The following is a 22,200-nucleotide window of genomic DNA, read 5'->3' on the forward strand; positions in this document are numbered from 1 at the left end:
TGCATGATGGCCAAGCAGGGGGCTTCGTGAATATTGTGGTGGAGTCGGACTCAAAAGAGCTTATTTCTTGGTTGAATGGAAGTATTGACCAAGGGAACTGGGAGGTCTTCCCGACCCTCTGGGAGATTCGTAGAGAAGGTTTGGATTTCAGTTTGTGTGAATGGTCTTGGGTACCAAGAGTAGCGCAGATTTTGTGGTGTCGCATGCGGGGGAGCGGAGATGTGCGACTTAGTCTAGGTTCAACAATTCCCATCTTTGTTTATTTGGAATCTGAACAAGGATGGTCTACCCTGCCCTCCAACTTAGCTTTTGTTAGATAGTTTTTCCCTTAGTCCCGTTTATTTCTGATGTTGTTTGCCCGAGGTGGCTTTCTGTACTCCTATTTGGCTTTGGCCCTAGTGAATGATATATTCCGGTTATTCAAAAAAAAAAAAAAAATGAAACCACTATGCAAATTGATTGTCCAATTTGAATTTGACTAAATTATATTTCATCCAATTTCAAAATCGTACAATGTCTTTCTATTTCGTACAACATCCGATTCAATCATTACACGGTGGTCCAGTAGTTTAGGACGAATTCTAAGCTCATATTCTATAAAGCTTGTTCTGAATTTGATTCATAACACTGGTGAATCATACACTATAATTTTGGAGCTAGAAAACAAATGCAAAGTATTATAGAGTGGGAGAGAACTTGTGTGTTTACAGTCCCACGTCCAGAAAGAGATCGATGTCTTTTTGGTTAATTTTTTAGCAAATAGACATGTCATTGAGACTATTGTTTAAAGGCATACAATTCTTCCTCCCCATTTTTTTAATGCAATCTTGTTAATGGTCATAGAATGAGTTTAATACTCACACGACTATGCTTAGAAGTGCTTTTAGAAGAAGCATATAGAAATTTTATTAAAATGCAAGTGTTTCTTGAAAAAATCTCAAAAATTGCATAGCATGTTATTCTTCCACAAAACAGTTCAAGTACTTTTTAAACCAAACATATTTTAAACTATTTTTTATTAACATTGTCATGTTTGCAAGCGCTTTAGTTATTTGAAAAGCATTTCAAATTGGAAACAGGCCCTACAACAAGCTAGACATATGAAGTTTTGAGAATACTTGATAAGCAAGTTGTCCAAACCATATTTATGTAATCTTTGAAGGGTTCAGCTGATGTTTGCTTAAAGCGTTTTTCTCTCTCATATATCTAAGTTCACCTCACAACTTAAATTAATTATTTTTTAATTTTTAATTGCATGAAAAGAAAAAAGGGGACATATTACATAAAACGTAATAAGATTCCTATCTTTTCCAAGAACAAAAATAAAAAAATAAAAAAAAATAAAATAACCTTGTATCATTGATCATTAATAGAGACATGCCGTCCAGTAATCCAGAAAATTAATTTTATGATTGGCTTTGTAAGGAAAACGAGGATGTGCAATGCTTCTTGAGGAGTTTTGTTGTTTCTCAATAAAATCTATTTATTTGAATTTCCTGCTTCTAGTACTACCTATTGCTTGAAGTTTGAACAGATTACAGAAGCATTTTTTTTATTGTTCTAATCATACATGTCGTTCATTTCCAATGAACTGGCAATCTTGGTGTGTTGTTTGATGGATGTTGGAGTCTTCTCTTCATCCAGTTTTGGGGTTGTCTTCGGCCGCTCTCAGGCATCTATTGGGCGACGGTTTGAGATGGTTGGTTGGTGGCGCTTTGGCAGTGGTGGGGTAGCAAGTTGCTAGGATTTGTAGCGGTTTTTTTCTTTTGTGGTGAGCTCAAACCTTTGTTTTGGGCCATTTTTGCATTACTTTGAAGGTCCACATCTACGTTGTGTGCTTAATATAATTGGACCTCTTTCTTTGTAATTTTGTTGTCTTGGTAAAAATTTTACCCTAAAAAAAAAATCCAGGCTTGAAAGCACTTCCAATATAGCGAAACTAAATGTCAATAGACCAAATGTTTGGCAATCTTTTATTTTCTTATTTAATTAAAACATTAATGATGCCACCAATTTTCACATACAATAAAAGCACACCACTTTGGAAAGATACGAGATTTTTTTTTTTAGAACTGTTTCCAAGTTATGCTCCTTGGAAGAGCAAGCCATTGACGGTCACCCCGCCATCGACAATAATAGTTTGTCCAGTAATGTAAGAGGCTGCAGGTAGGCATAGAAATGCTACCAAGGAAGATACCTCCTTTGGCTCTCCAGGACGTCCTAAAGGGCACCGAGAGTTTATCATCTCCAATTTCTTTTCATCTCGGAGAAACTGCATGCATAGAAGAGATAATGGATGAAAAGAGAATGGATGTGTAGGACACATATATTACCGATGATCTTAATAATTGGTCAAGCTCTTCGTAAACAAATTAATTAAGACTAGAAGTATGATCTAAACTTGCTGTAAACTTTTCAACAAAAAACTTGCTGTAAACAAGTCAGGTCTAAAATTGAACCTATACATGAATAAACAAAAGACATATGAACTTTTGGCAAACCCCAACTTTTTAATCTAATTTTTACTATCTACTTTTGGCAGACTCATCAATGAAATATTGATTGGCTTGAAGTTATGAAATGATTGTAATACAAGTCGTTAAAAGAATTCACTAATGTATCTTAAATTCAATTTCGATTTTCCTGCCACAACATCGATTGTATTAGAAAAAATGAAAATAAACAACATGCACCAGAACGTGATCAGGATAATCTTACAGGTTCAACGAGGGGAGTCCTGATGAACCAAGGTGCCACACTATTGGTCCTTATGTTATCTTTCGCCCACTCACATGCCAAGTTTTTTGCTAACTGATTCATTGCACCTGAGATACAATAAGGAAAAGCCGCACTTTGGTCAAACATCAAAAATTACACACCAAACAACATAAGGAAATTAACCAAGCACCTTTAGTGGCAGAATATATAGAACCGACACTTGCTGAGACCACACCAGCAACAGAGGACACAAAAACGATGTTAGCGACTCCTGAAGCTTTGAGAAGAGGGTGCGTAAGTTGGCACAAGTTGTAAGCAGATTCAAGATTGGTACTCATCATGAATGAGTAATCTTCAGCTGTGTACTCTAGCGTTGCCTTCGGTACGGCAGTCCCCACATTGTTTATCTATAACAAGACATTATTGGAAAGGTTTAGCATAACGTAATGGTTTTAGCTTATATGTATTATTAAAAAAATGCATGAAACGTGTACATCTTTGAGTTTTAACACAATTTTACAAATTATTGAAACGTCTACAACAAAAAGAAATATTTACGAGGATGTTAAGTTTTCCATGAAAGAGTGATGATGATTAATGATTCATGCATATGTGTTATTTCAATTGATCAGTCATTTACTTACAAAAATGTTAAGTTTGCCATCAAAGAGTGATGAAACCTTGTTTATAAGCTCTTCTCTTTGGGTTTTAGACACCACATCACAGACTGAGCCAGTAACTTGGAAACCCTTCTTCTTCCACTGACTCTGGCAGTCATTAAGGTCAACTTCATTTCGGGAACAAGTATGCACAATTGCACCCAGCCCTGCCAATTCCTCCACTATCGCATACCTAAATAAATACTTAGCTAATTTAACAAACAGCAGTAAAAAAATAATTCAAACCCATAATTATAAAACAGAAGTAAACATGGGACAAGTGGAGAAATAAAGCGAATATTGCATTGCATGTATAGGAAAATTGAAACTAAAAGAAGATTAATGTTCGTAAGTATCCAAATTGAGAGAAGCTAACCCAATTCCTTTGGTTCCACCAGTGACAAGAGCTGTCATTCCACGAAGAGACCATCTCCCTTCTCTGCTATTCATTTCTAATCTCCGTCTGCTCTCTAATCTATATATATACAAACTAGCCTTCTGCACGCTCGTACTAATCCCCGTCTGCTCTCTAATCTATATATATATATACAAACTAGCCTTCTGCACGCTAGGACATTTCCATCTGCTGTCTAATCTCTGTCTGCTCTCTAATCTATATACATACAAATTAGCCTTCTGCACGCTATCTATATACATACAAACTAGCCTTCTGCACGCTAGGACATTTCTATCTGCTGTCTAATCTCTGTCTGCTCTCTAATCTATATATATACAAACTAGCCTTTTGCACGCTCGTACATTTCTATCTGCTGTCTAATCTCCTGTCTGCTCTCTAATCTATATATATACGCACCTCTTAAGATATTTTAAGCCCAACATTCATAATTTTTCTTATTTATTATATTTTTTTTCTCTCATTACGTGAACACCATTAACTTTATCATTTGTTTATTCTTTTCTCTCTTCCCTTTTATTTTTTTCTTCTTTTCTCTCTTCCCACTTATATTTGTATTATATGTTATGATGGCATTGGATTTTTTTGGCTAAGGGACATTTTGATCCTATTTGTTTTTTTGTTGAAGCCCCGTGACCCCAAAATTTTGCCAGTATGCGTAACCCCAAGTTGGGGCTCTCGCTTTCTATATAAAAGACAGACAGATAGAAACTTGCTGGTTTCGAATTTCGATTGTATTTCTCGTCGACAATTATTAGTTGATATTTTGGTGGCCAGGGAAAAGTAGGATTTCCTGCTGTCCGCTAATAATTTATCCTCAGCAACTTGCAACTTTTTGTTTGCTTGTTTGATGTGGCAAACTATGCAAATTGATTGTTCTACAATTTGAATTTGTCTAAATTATATTTCATCTAATTTCAACATCGTACAATGTCTTTCAATTTCATACAACTTCCGATTCAATCGTCACGGGGTAGTCCGGCATATGAAGATGAATTCTAAAACTGTATTCCACATAATACGTTCTAAATTCGATTCACCAACGATGATGAATAATACAATGGTGATCAAGAAGATGTCACTGCTCTCCTTTGAAAAGATTAAATAAAATACTTCTAATTTTATACTAATACCATACAACCGTTAATCAATTTGTCAAATAAGCTGTTAAGTGATAATGTAAAGTGCAGAGCTCACATTCTATCAACTTTGAGTCCAAATTTGTGCCTCATGATTAAAAAAAATTAATTATTATTAATGTAAAAATTAGAAATCATTTGCAATATCATTAAATATTTTATTTAAAAAAAAAATTTGAAGCGCAGATCTCATCTTCCTCTCCACCCAATGCAGGTGACGATCCCCCTCCCTGCAACATCGTCTCGACGATGTACTCCGGGACCATCCCCCTGAGCTCCTCCTCAACGATCGTGGACCACGGCCTCACCTCTCCCTTTCTCGCATACGACACAGACGACCACCACCACACACTGCAAGGCTCCACCAAAATCAAACAACCACAATCATCAAACCACCACCACCGTCAGATTCCCATGTGACCACCTGAATTTTCAAAAAAATACTTGAATGATAATTATATGTTAAGCAGCGCGATTAATTTCATCTACTTTGTATTATTACCCGTTTAATCTTTTAAAAATATATTAATTTCTTATACTCTAAATGGTCAATTTACTTGTTAAAAGATTATGTCTTTACTGAGCTGTTCTAGCCCACTCCTCTTTTGCTTTCCAGGTTTACAATAGACAATTAAGAGGGTAGATGGAATGAGATTGAATTAGATGTGAGGCTAGAAGTTCAATTAAGGGGAGGAATTAAGTTTCCATTCCTCCTTTTTCAACTTCATTTATTGAAACCTTGTTCCTTTTCAATTTTTAATCAAGGTCTCTTGGTTTTAATAAACATCATTAATTATTTCAATAATAAAATATTTTACATATCAAGATAATTAAATTTTATTTATAAATTATTTATTTAGGGTTAAAAACGTTACATTTGATATATTTATAATTATGGCTAAATTTTGTATCATATATTTTTATTTTTAGTTGGTACCCATTTTAATTTGCAACCTTTTTTTTTAAATTGTGCCAATTTTCTATTCAGTTTTAGTTTGTACCCATATATTAATTTCTTTTTTTGTCTATATTTTTCAAACTTTTATTTGTACTCATATTTTTTTGACCTTTTATTTGTACCCATAATTTATTAATAATGTACCCATTTGTCCTTAAAAATGTACCACTTTGTTATGCGTAAATTGTCACATCCCAGTTCCGACTCCGCCATAGCACGATATTGACTGCTTTGGGCCCTAGCCACGCTCTCACGGTTTTGTTTCTGGGAACTCACGTGAGAACTTCCCAATGGATCACCCATCCTGGGATTGCTCTCGCCCGAACTTGCTTAACTTCGAAGTTTCGATGAACTTCGAAGCCAGTGAGCTCCCAAAATGTCTCGTGCTATATAGAGGTGGGCATGTACATATAAGACACATCACCCTCTCTCCATTTGTCGATGTGAGATGTTACAATTCACCCCATTAGGGGCCCAACGTCCTCGTCGGCACACTCGCACCACACATCAGAGTGGCATTGATACCATTTTGTCACATCCCAGTCTCAGCTCCGCCGTAGCACGATATTGTCCACTTTGGGCCCCGACCACGCCCTCATGGTTTTGTTTCTGAAAACTCACATGAGAACTTCTCAGTGGGTCACCCATTATGGGATTGCTCTCGCCCGAACTCACTTAACTTCGGAGTTCTGATGAACTCTGAAGCCAGTGAGCTCCCAAAAGGCCTCGTGCTATATGGAGGTGGGCATATACATATAAAGCACGTCACCCCCTCTCCGTTTGTCGACGTGGGATGTTACATAAATTGTACCCATTTTTTTCTCGTAAGTACCATCTCTTTTTTGTGTAAAATGTACCCATTGTTTATATATATATGAAATGTACCCATTATATAAAACGTATCACCTTTATTTTGTATAAAATGTACCAACTTTTTGTATGTAAAATGTATTGTATAAAAATTACCAATTTTTTGTATGTAAAATGTCATTAATACAAGTAATGACAAATCATGGGTTTTATTTAAGTATATTTTTTCAATATTTTCAACAAATTATAGATTTTATTTAAAGTCTCATTAATATATATAACTACAAATATCAAATTTTAAACTAAAAATTATAAATTTATAGTAACCTACATAGAAATGCATTATTGCATTAATTTCAGGGACTTCAATAAAAAACCAAAAACCAACAAGGTTTCAATAAAAAAATGTTAATAAATAGGGACCACATCCAATCCAAGTTATTGTAAGTAATTCTTGAGTTGAGGAATTAATTTCTCACCCTATTTCAGTTTTAGTTTTATTTATTTAATTTTTAGTCAGATGTGGGGTTGATTTTTCTACTGACTCTAGGTCTTGAACGTGACATAATGGTATTAAAGCTTAATTATTGGACACCCTTTGGACAAAGTTGTGATACCAACTAGATAGTTGATTGAACTAAACAGAACTAGAGCATTCATCCACGGACGTTTGCGTTTATGTGGATGTTGATACTTACCTTGTGTTCTCAGTTTTCTCAAATCTTTTGTTTTGGACTTGAATTCGTTTAAGCGAGAGGCTAGTAAAAAAATAATTGAAACCCATAATTCATCCACGGACGTTTGCAACTTTTTGTTTCCTTGTTATGATGTTGCAAACTACGCAAATTGATTGTCCTTGAATTTGAAATTGGGTAACCTTAAAAATTCGTCCAATTTCAATATCATGCGTCTCTCAATTTTATATACCAGTCTGTCAAATTGGTCATTAAGTGATAAAATGTAAAGTGCAGAACTTATATTTTGCTCACTAGGAGTCCAAATTTATGCCATTGGTTAGAACAAATTAAAAGAAAGTAATTTAATTATTAATAATGTATAAATTAGAAATCATTTGCAATATCATATTTTATTTAAAATTAATAACAAAAACAAAAAAAAAAACGAAGAGTTTTTATCATAAATGGTGCTTGAAATTGACCCCCTTAATTATGATGGTTTCTGAAATTGAAAATCAATCAATATAATCACTGAATATTAGTCCCGCAAATTAATGTCATCTTTCTGTCACTATTTCATCCAACTCCACACTAAAAAGGAACACATGACCACTTTTTCGTGCTAAAATGAAAAAAAAAAAAAAAAAAACTAACCAACTAAACCTTCCCTTTCCTCCCTTACCACATTTTCACGTGCCCCCACCTAATCCCACTTTTCCTCCCTCTTCTTCGAATGCTAGTCTGCTTTAAGACAGGTTTGAAGTCGAAGGGAAAACATTGAAGTGGAAGGTACAAGGGGGTCCAAGAATTCATAAGATTATTGACAAGCTAAAAGAGTATAGTGGGGTATTGCATTGCGACTCTTGTTGGGAATATGAAGTACCGAGTTAGAACAATGAGTGGAAGGGAGTTCGCTGTGGACTTAGCTGCAAATAGATGCTTTTGCAAAAAAAAGTAAAAATAAGAAAGGGGTATGTGTGGAATCCCATGTGCACATGCAATGACTTGTATTCTCAGAAAGCAACAAGACCAAAAAAGGTATTTGAATGATTGCTACAAGCAAGCAACATATATATCCAAGGGTCCTGTCAGAAACCCAATGCCTACTCCTATCAGCTGCAGGATCATGTGATCCAACCCACTCCAGTTGATCCTCCAATGTACAAGAAGCAAATTGGAAGACCCAAGAAAAAAAGGGTTAAGGAGCCTGGTAAAGTCCTCCCTCCAGTGGCAAGTAATGAAAGGACAAAGCTTAGTGGATGAGTAAACACCCCCATTTACTTGCACCAGATGTGGACAAAAGGGCCTAGTCAACCAAAAGCGATGAAGGTATGATCACATTTTACATTGGTTTACATCCTTAATAATTTGTTCGCATATGGAAGTTTTTGTAAGCAATCAGGTTATAACAAGTTTTCTGATATGTTGTTAATGTGTAGCCGAAAAGGAAAGAGCAAGCAACAAGTACTTCACAATCCACTAGTCAACCAAAGCAGAAAAAAGTTCGTTTATTATCTGTTTTATTGTGCAAGTAACAATAGTTGCAAACTTCACTATGGGAACTACTGATGTCACCTATTTTTCACATACAATTTGGAATTAGATAAGAGATTTTTTTTTTTTTTTTCATGATCTCAAGTACTGTCTCTTCTACTACATTTGCATACATATAGAGCTATTTCCAAGTCATGCTCCTTGGAAGAGCAAGCCATTGACGGTCACCCTGCCGTCGACGATAATAGTTTGCCCAGTAATGTAAGAGGCTGCAGGTAGGCATAGAAATGCTACCAAGGAAGACACCTCCACTGGCTTTCTAGGACGTCCTAAAGGGCCCCAAGAGTTTATCATCTCCAATTTCTTTTCATTTCCGAGAAACTACATGTATAAAAGAGAGAATAGAAGAACAGAGAATTGATGTGTAGGACACATATATTAGCAACGATCTTATAATTGGTCAAGCTCTTCATAAACAAATTAAATAAGGCTAGAAGTATGATCTAAACTTGCTGTAAACCTTTTCACCATAAAACTTGTTGTACACAATTCAGGTCTAAATTTGAACCTCTACATGTCACTTAGTACTCCGGTCTAGTGATATTCTTTTTCATTGGTAAGTGAGAAGTTTTAGGTTCAATTCTCGCCAAAAGCGAATTTGAACCACATTATTGCTAGCCCATTATGAGACTTCACTTACTCCTCAACCCCTTAGTGTAAATAGTATCATTTGTTTAAAAAATTGAACCTATATATACATGAATAAACAAAAGACATGAAATTTTGGCAAAACCCAACATTTTATTCTAATTTTGACTATGGACTTTTGGCAGACCCCATCAATAAAATACTAATTGGCTTGAAGTTATGAGATGCAACTTGCAAGGGACCTGTAATATAAGTGTGTTAAAAAATTTCATTCATGTATCTTAAATCCGGTTTGCATTTTCCTGCCCAACATCGATTGTATTAAAAAAAATGAAAATAAAAGGCATGCAGAAGAACATGATCAGGATAATTTTACCAGATCAACAAGGGGAGTCGTGATGAACCAATGAGCAACGCTATTGGTCCTTATATTATCTTTCGCCCACTCACATGCCAAGTTTTTTGCTAATTGATTCGTGGCACCTGAGATAGAATACAGAAAAGCCATACTTTGGTCAAACATTAAAAATCACACGCCAAAAACAATGTATCAAACTTTAGGCCTCGTTTGGCAGCTCGGATTGTACTGACTATTTCTGTTGGATAGGATCAATAGTCACCGGATAATACTGACTAAATTAATCGAGCGTTTGGTGCAGTATCGGACTATAATCGCATTATTCATATTGTATCGAATATAAATATGTAATTATCTAAAAACCCAAATACTTTTCAAATCCTAAACTTCAAAATAAAAAGCAAATTAAAAAGCCCCAAATTAAGCAAAATCTAATTTCAAAAAAATAAAAAATTGCCCAGATGAATATTGTTCAACAGTCAGGCTGCAAACAACCAAATGAACAAAAATAAACAAATTAAATGTTGAACAAAAGTACATAAAAATACCAAAAAATTGCCCAAATGAAATATTGTTCAGCAGACATGATGGTAACTCGCTTGGCATGGATAGCGCATAGGTTGGTGTCCTCAAATAGACCCACAAGGTCTCAGCAGCCTCCTGTAGTGCCAACACTGCGTGGCTCTGGAAACGCAGATCAGTCTTGAAATCCTGGGCAATTTCACTAACAAGCCTCTGGAATGGCAACTTCCTCATCAAGAGCTCAGTACTCTTCTAGTACTTACGAATTTCACGAAGAGGGACAGTACCAGGAGCGTAGCATTGCGACAATACCAGAAGAGTAACGACCGGGAGAACGACGACGAGAGGGACGACGGCGAGAGTAGGTGTCATGGAGAACGAAGTGCGAAAGAGAGGAAAGGTTATACCCGACTAATAATCCACTCCTTTTGGAAGGGTTTATTAAGAAGGTGTATACCCGACTATCCTATCCAACTGATTAAATTAATCCGGTGACTATTTAATACGAGAAGACACCAAATGGTCAGGTCCGTACTATTAGTCTTATCTGATCCCTTATACAACATGCCAAACGAGGCCTTAGGGTCTTCTCGTCTCACCCTCTTAAGAGAGGAAAAAAAAAAAACCCTAGCCGTTTATCTTTCTCCTTTTACCAAACCTTAAATCTACAACCTCCGTAGTCGCCATCCTTTGCTCTGACTGGAGGCTGGTGACAATCTCTCTTCCCATTTTTCTACCCTCCCTCCCTTTATCTTCTCATAGATGGTTGCTTGTTTATTTTTCGTTTTACTATTTTAGTCAATAAGTGTCTCCTTGGTGAGGTTTTTTGTGAGTCTTTCTTCATGAGTATTTTAGTTTTGTATTGGTGTGTTATCAGCTCCTTATGTGTCTATTTTGTTGGAATTGGTTCGCGGATTGTGTTGCACACAAAATTTTTGTTGGTATGGATATTAGTTTGGTTCGTTGTCAGTTCTTCTTTGGAGTAGGAGCTGTTATTGTCAAAAAGTGTCCTCATGTTCATTATATTCGAGACTTTGTGCGCAGAAGTTCTCAAATGCTAACCGGCGAAGTGCTTGACCTTTTCACCAAGAATGGAGTTTCTTTTACTTTGAGTGTCATTTTAGTCCTCTGAGTTTGAAAGTGGATGAGTTCAAGACTTTGATGCGTTACTTTACTTATCCTCGTGCTTGTCTCGCCTAATTCATGGGTATGGTGATAATTAGTTAGCCAAGTTAGCCTTTTATGTTTGGTTAAAGTTTCTTTTGATTGAAAACTTTTTTAATGTTATCTTCAATGTCCTCTTTCAAATTTGTATCAATTCTTAATATTATAATAAAGCTGCTATCGTTTCATCTATAAAAGATAAAATTTAGGAGCTTCTAGATTTTAGGTTTGAAAAAGATTGTTCTTAGATTATAACCTCTAAATTCAATTCAAGTTTCAATTTTAAATTCAAACACCGTGTCATATTTAAGTATATTTACTAAATCTATTATGTAAAATCAGATTGTTAAAGAAACATATTCAGTATTCACAAACCTAACAAACTTATACTAGTAAAGTCAACATCAATACAAAAACAATTCATATTGATTATTCGTCCGTACGTACTTAAGTATCAATATCAGTACTTATATATAATCTATGTAAGACCATCTCCAATGGTTGGGCTAAAAGCTAAATTTTTTAGCCCAGAAAATTTAGCTTTTAGCCCAGAAACAGTTTTTCTGCTCCAACCGTTCTAGCCTAAAATTTTATTCCGGGATTATTAAAGAATGAACTTAGGCTATTTTTCTTGTTAAATTAAATTAAAAAAAAATATTTAGACTATAGTAAATTAATTTTATGAACATTTTAATCTAAAAAAATTTAAATTCAGATAAATATTGGGTGGAGTCCACTTTGATTTCTGGACTAAATTTTGAGGGGAATTTGGCATTGGTTTAGCATTTAGCATTTAGCCCAAAATTTCCCCTTGGGTTGGAGTGGTTTTGGGGGGCAATTTTGGTTGTTATTTGACTTTTAGCCCACCATTGGAGTTGATCTAACTGTGTAAGCATATATAGGTACGTAAATATCATTAATTATATGAGTATAATACTTAGCAGCTACAAATAACATTTTAATTGTTGATAGGTTTTATAGTTGTTTATAAAACCAACACAAAAAAAGGAAATGTCAATAATCAATAGTCTAATTAGTATTCCAAAACTTAGGATTAAATAATTGTATGTGGAATATGTATACTGATATGATCATGGAGTCAAATGACTAAAATATTATTTAATCTTGTACAAGGTATTAGTCTATAACCGATAATTTTTAAGGATTTAATGCAGTTTTCTACAAATTATAAATGATATGTTTATTTATTTTATTTTTTTATAAAGGTCAAAACTATAAATATAAGGAAGTTAACTAAGCACCTTTAGTGGCAGCATATATGGATCCATTATCCATTGAGACCACACCAGCAGTAGAGGACAAAAAAACGATGTTAGCAGCTCCTGCAGTTTTGAGAAAAGGATGTGAAAGTTGGCACAAGTGGTAAGCAGATTCAAGATTGGTACTCATTATGAATGAGTAATCTTCAGCTGTGTACTCTAGCGTTGCTTTCGGTTTGACAATCCCCACATTGTTTATCTATAACAAGACATTATTGGAAGGGTGTAGCATAACATAACGATTTTAGCTTATATGTATTGCTGAAAAATGCATTAAACTTATGTGTATTAAACATAAAAAGTATGTACATACGTGTGTTGAACGTTTGAGTTTTAAAAAAGTACAATTTTGCAAATCATGGAAACGTGTAGGACAAACAGAAATATTTAAAAAATATATATTTACGAGTATATTAAGTTTGCCATCGAAGAGTGATGATCATTCATGATTCATGCATATATGTTAATTCAACTAATCAGTCTTCTACTTACAAGGATGTTAAGTTCGCCATCAAAGAGTGATGAGACCTTGTTTATAAGCTCCTCTCTTTGGGTTTTTGACACCACATTACACACCGAGCCAGTGACTTTGAAAACCCTTCTTCTCCCATTGACTCAGGCAGTCATTAAGTTCAATTTCATTTCGCGAACAAGTATGCACAATGGCACCTAGCCCTGCCAATTCTTCCACTATTGCATACCTATATAATTACATTATCAACTTCAACATGGAGTAGTAAAATTAAGATAAAAAATTGGAACTCTTGTTCTTAAATTTTGATCATTGAGCTTTAGTCATTGAATTAAACATTTATGGATATTGGTCTTTGAACTTGTAAGCGGAGCAATAGTATTTTTGGATAACTTTCTTATCACTTATGTCCATTATTTTCCCCCTATTTGTTTCTTATTTTGAAAGGAAGTTCTAACAATTTTAACCAAAAGAAATATTGTTTTATGTTGGGACAAGTTTATGAACCAAAGTCTCCAATTGAATCAATTCAAGATCAAAGCTCCAATTAGAAAAAATAAAGTGAACATTCCATTGCATGTAAAAGAAAAAAAAAAAAAAAAAAAAAAAGATTAATGGTTTTAACTATCCAAATTTAGAGAAGCTAACCCAATTCCTTTGGTTCCACCAGTGACAAGAGCAGTCATTCCCTCAAGAGACCATCTTCTGCTTCTGCTGCTCATCTCTCTCTCTCTCTCTCTCTGCCTTCTAACGGCCTCATGCACAATACTAGTGGTACTGCTATTTAATACTGGTTTGGATTACTACCAGATATTGGGTGGCCAGGATAAGAAGTACACGTGGGGACTGTTTCATGCATGCACCTACTTAGTAGCTGCTCGGATCCGGATAATCCGATTACAAACACATCGGGCATTGCCGCTACTGTGTTGCTCCTAGTATTTGCGGTAAACATAATTATAGTTATGATGATTTTTTTAATTAAGTACACCGTACACGTCGAGAAATGCTAGAAAGATTTTTTTTTTTTTTTTTTTTCACTGAAAATGTAACTTTAGCTTTTGAAATTTAACTTTTTTTAAATACAATCTAACATAATTTTTTTTGTTTGAATAAAATTTAGTGACTAGACTCTACGTGAGCAAATTCATTAATTATGTTTAATTTAGACATCATACATCTTTTCAATGCTGAAAATACCGTTATTTAAATATTTGATATACACAATTAATTCCATGCTGATGGTAAAAAGGATTAATAATTTTACAAAAGAAAAATAAACATTAATGTTATAAATTCATTGTCTAATATATATAAAAATAAAACATGCCTAATAGGCTAATGATGATTCGATTTTATATTACATATTATTCTCTATTCTTGGTTTATTTTGGTTATTTTTTGGGTGAGATTTTGATGCTTTGTTATGCATTTTTAATGTAGGACATGTAAACTTGTTCTGAACATAAAGTAATCAAATAGTGGAATTTTTAGTGATTCTAATTGAAGCGGATTCGTGAATCTATCAAGAACGTTTTATCAAAATTTCATAATTTTATCCCAAAGCATCTAATCGTGGCGAATTAATTTATGCCCAGCGCACAGTGCTGGTAAATTGGGCTGCAGAGCTTATTTGCAACTTTTGGGCTAAAAGATAATGGATTTCGGACTTAGGCACTTCTTGGAATTTGAAGAGGAGGTCCTAATCTTTAATTTGTCTTTTTGGGGCTGTTTTGGAGCCCTGAATGTTCATAAACGTGGCTATTTCTCTACTGGATAGATTTTCTAGTCAGAGTAGGAATGTAATTCCTAGTTATCTTTTTATTATTTTATTTCCTAGTTTTTAGAAAACATTTTCTATGAGGGTTTTATCTTGTAGTAGTATAAATAAGGTTATTTAGCCATTAGAGGGGGGGGAGGCACACATTATCTTGGAGAACTTCAGACTTTTGATCTACAAGGTGTTTTCAATCCATTTTCTAGTTAATATATTTTCTTTTGTTTTTATAGTTGTTCGTAACTAATTTCCGTTTGCTATGGCGAAGTCATGAGCCTTAGCATGAATATGTGATTTTATTAATTTGCTTATGAATGAATGCATGCTTACTTTGAATTATTAATCATTGTAATTAAACTATCTAATTGTCTTAGTGATTCGTGACCATTAGGGTTTTTAGACAAGTAATTTGATGCAATTTCTATTGGAACATCACCTTGAAATTGAAGAGGGCTTCTTGTGATTGGTAATTGTAAATTCACTTAAGGCGAACATTACGCTCTTAAGGGCTGCATGGTTTTTTAAATTGTTTTCACAAAGCTTAATGAGTCTTGCATGTTTATATTTGATCTAAACATCACAGACATGTTGCATGTTAGATATACGTTTTCATTTGAACATCACGGGGAAAATATGCATTAGGAAAATCTAACCTTCAAAGCATGTATGTAGAAATTCATAAGTAATTGGTAAAATTGTATAAGATTGTTAAGGGAATGGCAGAATCCTAGGCTTTTACTATTTGGTTTTCAAAATGTTTTCCTTTGTTTTCTTTACTTTGCTAATTTCTTTAACCTTTTTAATTAAATTCATTTTTATTATTTTTAAATTCAAAATCAACGTTTTCCAAAATTTGTTCTAGATAATTAGCTAAGGATTAGTTTAAATACAAATTATTCATTCAATCCCTATGGAAAATGATCTTGCTTGAGCTACTATACTACGACAACCTTGTACTCTTGCAAGTATTTTTAAGTGTTTTTATCCCTACTTTTGCAGGCAGTAAAAATCCTATCAACTAATATGCCTAATAATTGACTCATGTGCATGTTTTAGCACATTATTCATTGCCTAACATCCCTAATATATCCAATAATTGACTTATCCCTAATATGCCTAATTGTTGTGACCTAAAATTTAGAGAGGCAGTGTGTGGCGTAGAGAGAAGAAAAAGGTTTAAGGAATTCTCTGATGTGATTTCTTATTGTTGGAATCAAGTCCGCGCACCTTAGCAGATGGTGAAGGTGCACAAATCCGAGTAATTATCTGTAAAAGAGTAAACAATCGTGAGCAAGCCAGAGACCCGTGAAAGTGTCGGTCAAAGGCTCTTTGATGGTCAAGTTAGTGAGCAATAATAAAACTTAAGCAATGGACAAGAGAGTTAGAATGCGATAATTGCGTTACCAGAGATGAATCCTAAAAGAGTGTATTTATACCAATGGGGAGAAAGATATTTTTAGGATATAATCTTGTATTACATTAGGACAATCCAACATTAATATTATAAATTCATCTATATATAAAAATAAAACATGCCTAATAGGCTAATATGCCTAATAATTGACTCATGCGCATGTTTTAGCACATTATTCATTGCCTAACATCCCTAATATATCCTATAATTGACTTATCTTTAATATGCCTAATTGTTGTGACCTAAAATTTAGAGAGGGAGTGTGTGGCGTAGAGAGAAGAAAAAGGTTTAAGGAATTCTGTGATGTGATTTCTTATTGTTCGAATCAAGTTCGCGCACCTTAGCAGATGGTGGAGGTGCACAAATCCGAGTAATTATCTGTAAAAGAGTAAACAATCGTGAGCAAGCCAGATACTCGGGATGGTGTCGGTCAAAGGCTCTTTGATGGTCAAGTTAGTGAGCAATAATAAAACTTAAGCAGTGGGCAAGAGAGTTGGAGTGCGATAATTCCGTTATCAGAGACGAATCTTAAAAGAGTGTATTTATACCAATGGGGAGAAAGACCTTTTTAGGATATAATCTTGTATTACACCGGGGAGAATCCAGAGGATATCTAGAAGTAGATATTGCATCATCTTGGGAGTGTGATTACTTGCGGAGCATGCCAATTCCTAGATTGTTGGAACTTCAAGAATATGAGAAATAAGGTTGATTCCATGTTGGATTAGGTTTTCATATCTTGTGGAACAAGAATGGTCAATCTCAGCAAAGTTGTTCGGGCTTTGCCCATTGCTCCAAAATAGATGATGGTGGCACCACTACTTTGTTAATCTAGCTTTGCTCAGAGCTGTTGAATCCATGATCGGACATCTAAGGTACTGATAGGAGCATATTTAGGCGACTTACTTAGCTTGTTTTCGTGCATCTATGTTGTTAATTCATAGTTGTTTTAGTAGTTTAAGCCATTTTCGTGTGTTTTTAGGTTCATATGGCTAAGGAAGCAAAAAGATGCATTTTGGAGCAAAATTGGGCTTGGAATGGATAGCATATGATTGGAGCCAAAGTGTTGGACGAATTTGAAGGCCTTGTATTCATTTTGGACATAAAACAAAGGGCCTAGCCCATTCTCTCTTAAACCAACCCCAAGGCCATGCATTTCCTTCTAATTCCAAAGCCCACAATCACTTCAAAAGCCATGCAAAGAACCATCCATTCCATCAAAAACAATCCATCAATTCACATGCAAAACCACCATTAACACACATGCACCCAAACAAAGCCAACCTAGCTAACCCTACATGCATTCTTTATGCAACTCTTCATCATTCCACCATTCATTCTTTATTCCACAAACATCTCACATGCATTTCCACCTTCCTACTTCATCATTTCACCACATTCTCCCTCTTTAACTCACATGCATTCTTTATGCAACTCTTCATCATTCCACCATTCATTCTTTATTCCACAAACATCTCACATGCATTTCCACCTTCCTACTTCATCATTTCACCACATTCTCCCTCTTTAACTCATTTCATTATTCATTCACTTTGCATTCATTCAATTCCGCCCCACATGCACCCTTTATTCTTCATCATTGCAACCATGGCACATTTACACCAACAAAACAACTCCCATGCCGTGGCCTACTTATATTCCCATTTCCTTTCCAACATCTCACATGCATTTCCACCTTCCTACTTCATCATTTCACCACATTCTCCCTCTTTAACTCACATGCATTCATCATAATACACAAACACATTAAACAAATAGCCATATACACCTCCACTCCTCCTATAAATACCCTTGCATTCATTCATTCAAGCATCATCTCATTTCATACACAACACACCACAAACACTTCCATCTTCTCCCTAGCCGTGAGTTTCTCTCCATTTTCTCCACCACTCCTCATCCATTTCCATAATCCCCCAATCCATTCAACACACCAACAACATCCCTTAGTCCTTGTGCCACAATAAAGAGGAAGATAAGAGGGCCTAAACGTTCATACAATTCACGTTTGAGTTGTTGGAATGTTTACGCGTTTCTTTGATTTCAATGTTTAAATTCAATTCTCTTTGTTTTGTAATATGAGGAATGGAAGAGAAGAGTGCCTAAACGTTCATACAATTCAAGTTTGAGTTGTTGGAATGTTTAGGTGTTTCTTTGATTTCAAAGTTATGAGGAACTAAACCCTTTTTGGCTAGGGGTGATTTCAATACCATGATTATTTATGTAATATGAATTGATGAATTCCGGTTATGAACTCTTGATTCGTGAATGCAATTGGCTTAACTATTTGATGATTAACTTATTTGTGTTTGTTGATTGAGGGTCGACACTTAATTAGCATGCATGAATATGTGGCTAAAGTTTAAGAAGGTTTCACATAATCGTTACTAACTTATACTTGAAAGTAGTGAAGGTCGCTTGTCACGATCGCGTTAAGTTTAATTCTTAGCATGAGTAACATGATGTCATAGTTGCAAATGCTTTGTCAATGCTTATGGTTTTCATTATTCTTAATGATCATCGATTGTATCTCTATTATGATGACATGTAGGGAACTTTTGAGAATGTTTTGGGTTGTCGAATGATGCCATCCAATCCAATAATATAAGGAAAATCTGAGGGTTAACTAGTGATGTCACGGTTAATTTGGGGCATTGTCGTTCATAATTCAATGAAGGAATAACTGGAAATTGATTCATATGCATAAATATCATGTGTGGAGAAAGAACCTCTAGCTAATTCACCAACCATCTTATTTCATCAATTACATTCTGTCTAGTTATTAACTTGTTTCGTTATTTCAATTTTCGTCAAACCTCAATCCCCTTTTTGCTTTAATGTTCAATATAGTTAGAAATCAATTTAGTTTGTGTTTTTAAAGCATTTTGATTCTTTTGGTTTGTCTTAGTGTTTTAACGTTTAGTTTCACATTCTTTGAGTCTAGTTTAGTGTTTTATATTGTTTTTACGTTTTTAAGTCAATTTAGAAGGTTTTAGCAAGCCCTCCTAATCCCCGGTCTAGAACGATCCCTCACTTATCCATTCTACTACAATTGTCAAACGAGGGTTTAATTTGAGTGTCAAGTAATTCTCACATCAGGTACTTGTATTCTGATCCGCCTGACTCCGGCCTGGAAAATCATGATCTTAGACTCATGCCTAATTCCTTTATTTATAGTAATAAGGATGAGAGAATAATCTGCTTTCCAAGTAATACAAAGTCAAAGAGGAAAGATCTTCTAGATCGTAAAGGATTCCTAACTTATCTTTACTAGGATTTACACAATCGTACTATGTGAAATATTAATTATAACACTCTTCCTTAAATGTGTAAATACTCAAGCAGTAAACGCATCAGATCTGCAGAAAAATATGAAAGTTGTTGATAAAGTCATCTCATAGGCACAATGAGCTAATGCATGTCTCAAAACGAACATTACCAAAAAATAAGGCTTGCCCAACAAAATTTTGCCCAATAAACCAAATTTTGTCAATTTTTTTAGTTGGTAGGGTAAAGATGGTCAACATTTAGAGTTTATTCAAAACCTTTACGCACGCGATAAAAATTGATCGTAGGGGCAGAATTTTGCAAGTCACACTTCTCTTCTTCACAACTTCAGTTATGGAGGTTTAGGGGATAGTATTGGTGGTAAAAATAAGATTAGTAAGTACAAGAAGAGTAAGGAGTGGAAGTCAATTGTAGGGGTTCACATCAACTATAAGATTTCTAATAGAAATATTAGAACTAGTAGTTGGAAGGGATATAAGGATCGCCCTGTGGAGTACTTAAGTAATTTCTTTGTGTCGAAGAAGGTGATGACCAAAAGTTACTCAGATTTCTTGCATGCATGTGGAAAAACATGGAGAGGATGCCATCGTGATGATCAGAAATATCCCAACCAAATACATGAGGCAGTGCAAAATCGAATTTGTTTTGTATCACAGCATTGACTGATATCATTTAAATTTTTCTTCTTTTCTCAATTCTTTTTGTAATGGTTCCAAAGCTCTAAAACCTATGCCTGAGCCTTTTTTCACGAAAGAATACATTGTACTTAATAAAAGTATAGAATAAACTCTAAGTGTTTTGGAATCCCTAACAAATGCATGAGGCAGTGCAAAATCGAATTTGTCTTCTATCACAGCATTGGCTGATATCATTTAATTAAGGAGTGATAATGAGTACAAGTGTAGTCCCATTTTCATCATTTCAGGGATCCTGTATCTAGATATGTGAAAACAAAACCCTAATCTCTGCTTCAATCCCTACCGTTAGACTCATATGTGCTTCTGCTTTATAAACACTCATTCTTTCTCCATTTTTCAGCTCACTCAACTCCACTATTTTGAAAAAATCTCAATCCACAATCCAACCATCAAATGTAAACGCATATACTTCGAGATCTCCTACACCAAAAATCATCTAAAAAAAATGTTCGGAGATTTTGTAACAGGACAAAATCATTCGACAGTTAGAAACAAAAAATCACGATTTAACGGTTGTTTTAGCTCCGATTTTGTTGATTTTTCACAAATCCTCAACCCTAGAAGAATAAGATGTACGAACACGATCATCAATCTAAAATATTTAAAATAGTGGATACACCAAAAACTTACATTCTACTTAATGGAAGTATAGAATAAATACTAAGTGATTTGGAATCCATTCTTTACAAGGGGACACGCATTCTACGAAACTAGTTTTCATGATCCAATCATTGAACATGTTTGCATATACTTCGAGTTCTTCTATACCAACAATCATCCAAAAAAAATGTTCGGAGATTAGATAATGGAATGAAATCATTAGACAGTTAGAAACAAAAAATCAAGATTTAATGGTCGTTTTAGCTCTGATTTTGTACAAGACCCCAATTGAAAGTAAAAGCACACACTAAATTTACCTAATTATGAAATTCAATGATTTTTTTTTTAACCATTTGAACTTAACGTTCAAAACTCAAGAAAAATTCTTTTTCAAAGTTGCCTGACGGAATACTTGAATTCGTCGGGCCAAGTTCCTAAATTTTGTCGGCTAAAGTTATGTATTCGTTGGGCAAGGTTTAAAAATACACCCCTAGAATTTCCCAAAAATTTAAATTTGCCCCCAAAATAGAGGTAACCCAACAAAATATTCCATAAGTTTGTCAGGGAAACTCCATTCCCACCAATTTTTAACTAAATTGCGTTTGCTCGACGAAAATCTAGGGTTTTGAACATATATCAAAATTTTAGAAGCTTTTGCCCCATAAATCTTTTGTCGGGTAAAGGTTTAAATTGTTTTAACAACCGGAACCTTCTTCTTTCTTCCTCCTCACGCCGTGCAACTCTCAAATCCTCTCTACAATCTCTGTCAGCCCTCCCTCTCAATCTCCCTCTCAATCTCCCTCGCAGTGACCCCCCACGAGGTGCCGTGAGCCACCAATCTAAATATTAAATTATATTGAAAATAATTTTCTAATTTTCACATTATATAATAATTAAAAAAAAATTCTTTGAATTTGTTTTAGCCATCTAGCACAAATTTGGACTCCAAGTCAGCAACATGTGGTCTATGTTCTTGTCACGTCATCACTTAATAGTCAATTTGACAGACTGACTAACGATTGAGTGACATTGGTACGAAATCGAGAGTCGTTGTATGAAATTGAAAAAAAATAAATGAAGTTGTACGA

At 34.7% G+C, this 22,200-nt stretch overlaps 1 protein-coding gene, 1 long non-coding RNA gene and 1 pseudogene across 4 annotated transcripts; 1 reads left to right on the top strand and 2 right to left on the bottom strand.

Moving 5' to 3' along the window:
• Positions 1-1,950: 1,950 nt before the first annotated feature.
• LOC103964709 (tropinone reductase homolog At1g07440-like) lies at positions 1,951-4,206 on the bottom strand. Of its 3 annotated transcripts, XM_009377676.3 has the most exons (6): positions 4,139-4,206; positions 3,754-3,827; positions 3,363-3,570; positions 2,909-3,125; positions 2,719-2,825; positions 1,951-2,272 (listed from the first exon to the last, which is right to left on the bottom strand). In XM_009377676.3, the coding sequence occupies exons 2-6, from the start codon at positions 3,825-3,827 to the stop codon at positions 2,084-2,086; spliced, it is 795 nt and encodes a 264-aa protein (XP_009375951.2). In that variant the 5' UTR covers positions 4,139-4,206; the 3' UTR covers positions 1,951-2,083. The 3 variants fall into 3 exon arrangements, with proteins under 3 accessions (XP_009375951.2, XP_018507272.2, XP_048420690.1); XM_018651756.2 differs by lacking the exon at positions 4,139-4,206 and having other exon boundaries at positions 3,399-3,570; positions 3,754-4,127; XM_048564733.1 differs by lacking the exons at positions 1,951-2,272; positions 4,139-4,206 and adding an exon at positions 2,298-2,643 and having other exon boundaries at positions 3,754-4,121.
• A 3,136-nt stretch (positions 4,207-7,342) lies between these two features.
• Positions 7,343-9,003, top strand: LOC125468627. Its single transcript, XR_007251017.1, has 2 exons — positions 7,343-8,705; positions 8,816-9,003. It is a non-coding gene; the product is annotated as an uncharacterized LOC125468627 (long non-coding RNA).
• On the bottom strand, positions 8,860-14,110 carry LOC103964729 (annotated as a pseudogene).
• Between the last annotated feature and the right edge of the window lie 8,090 nt (positions 14,111-22,200).

The sequence above is a fragment of a genome, unplaced genomic scaffold (genome assembly GCF_019419815.1).
Source record: "Pyrus x bretschneideri cultivar Hongxiangsu unplaced genomic scaffold, Pyrus_bretschneideri_v1 Contig39, whole genome shotgun sequence".
NCBI lineage: Eukaryota > Viridiplantae > Streptophyta > Magnoliopsida > Rosales > Rosaceae > Pyrus > Pyrus x bretschneideri.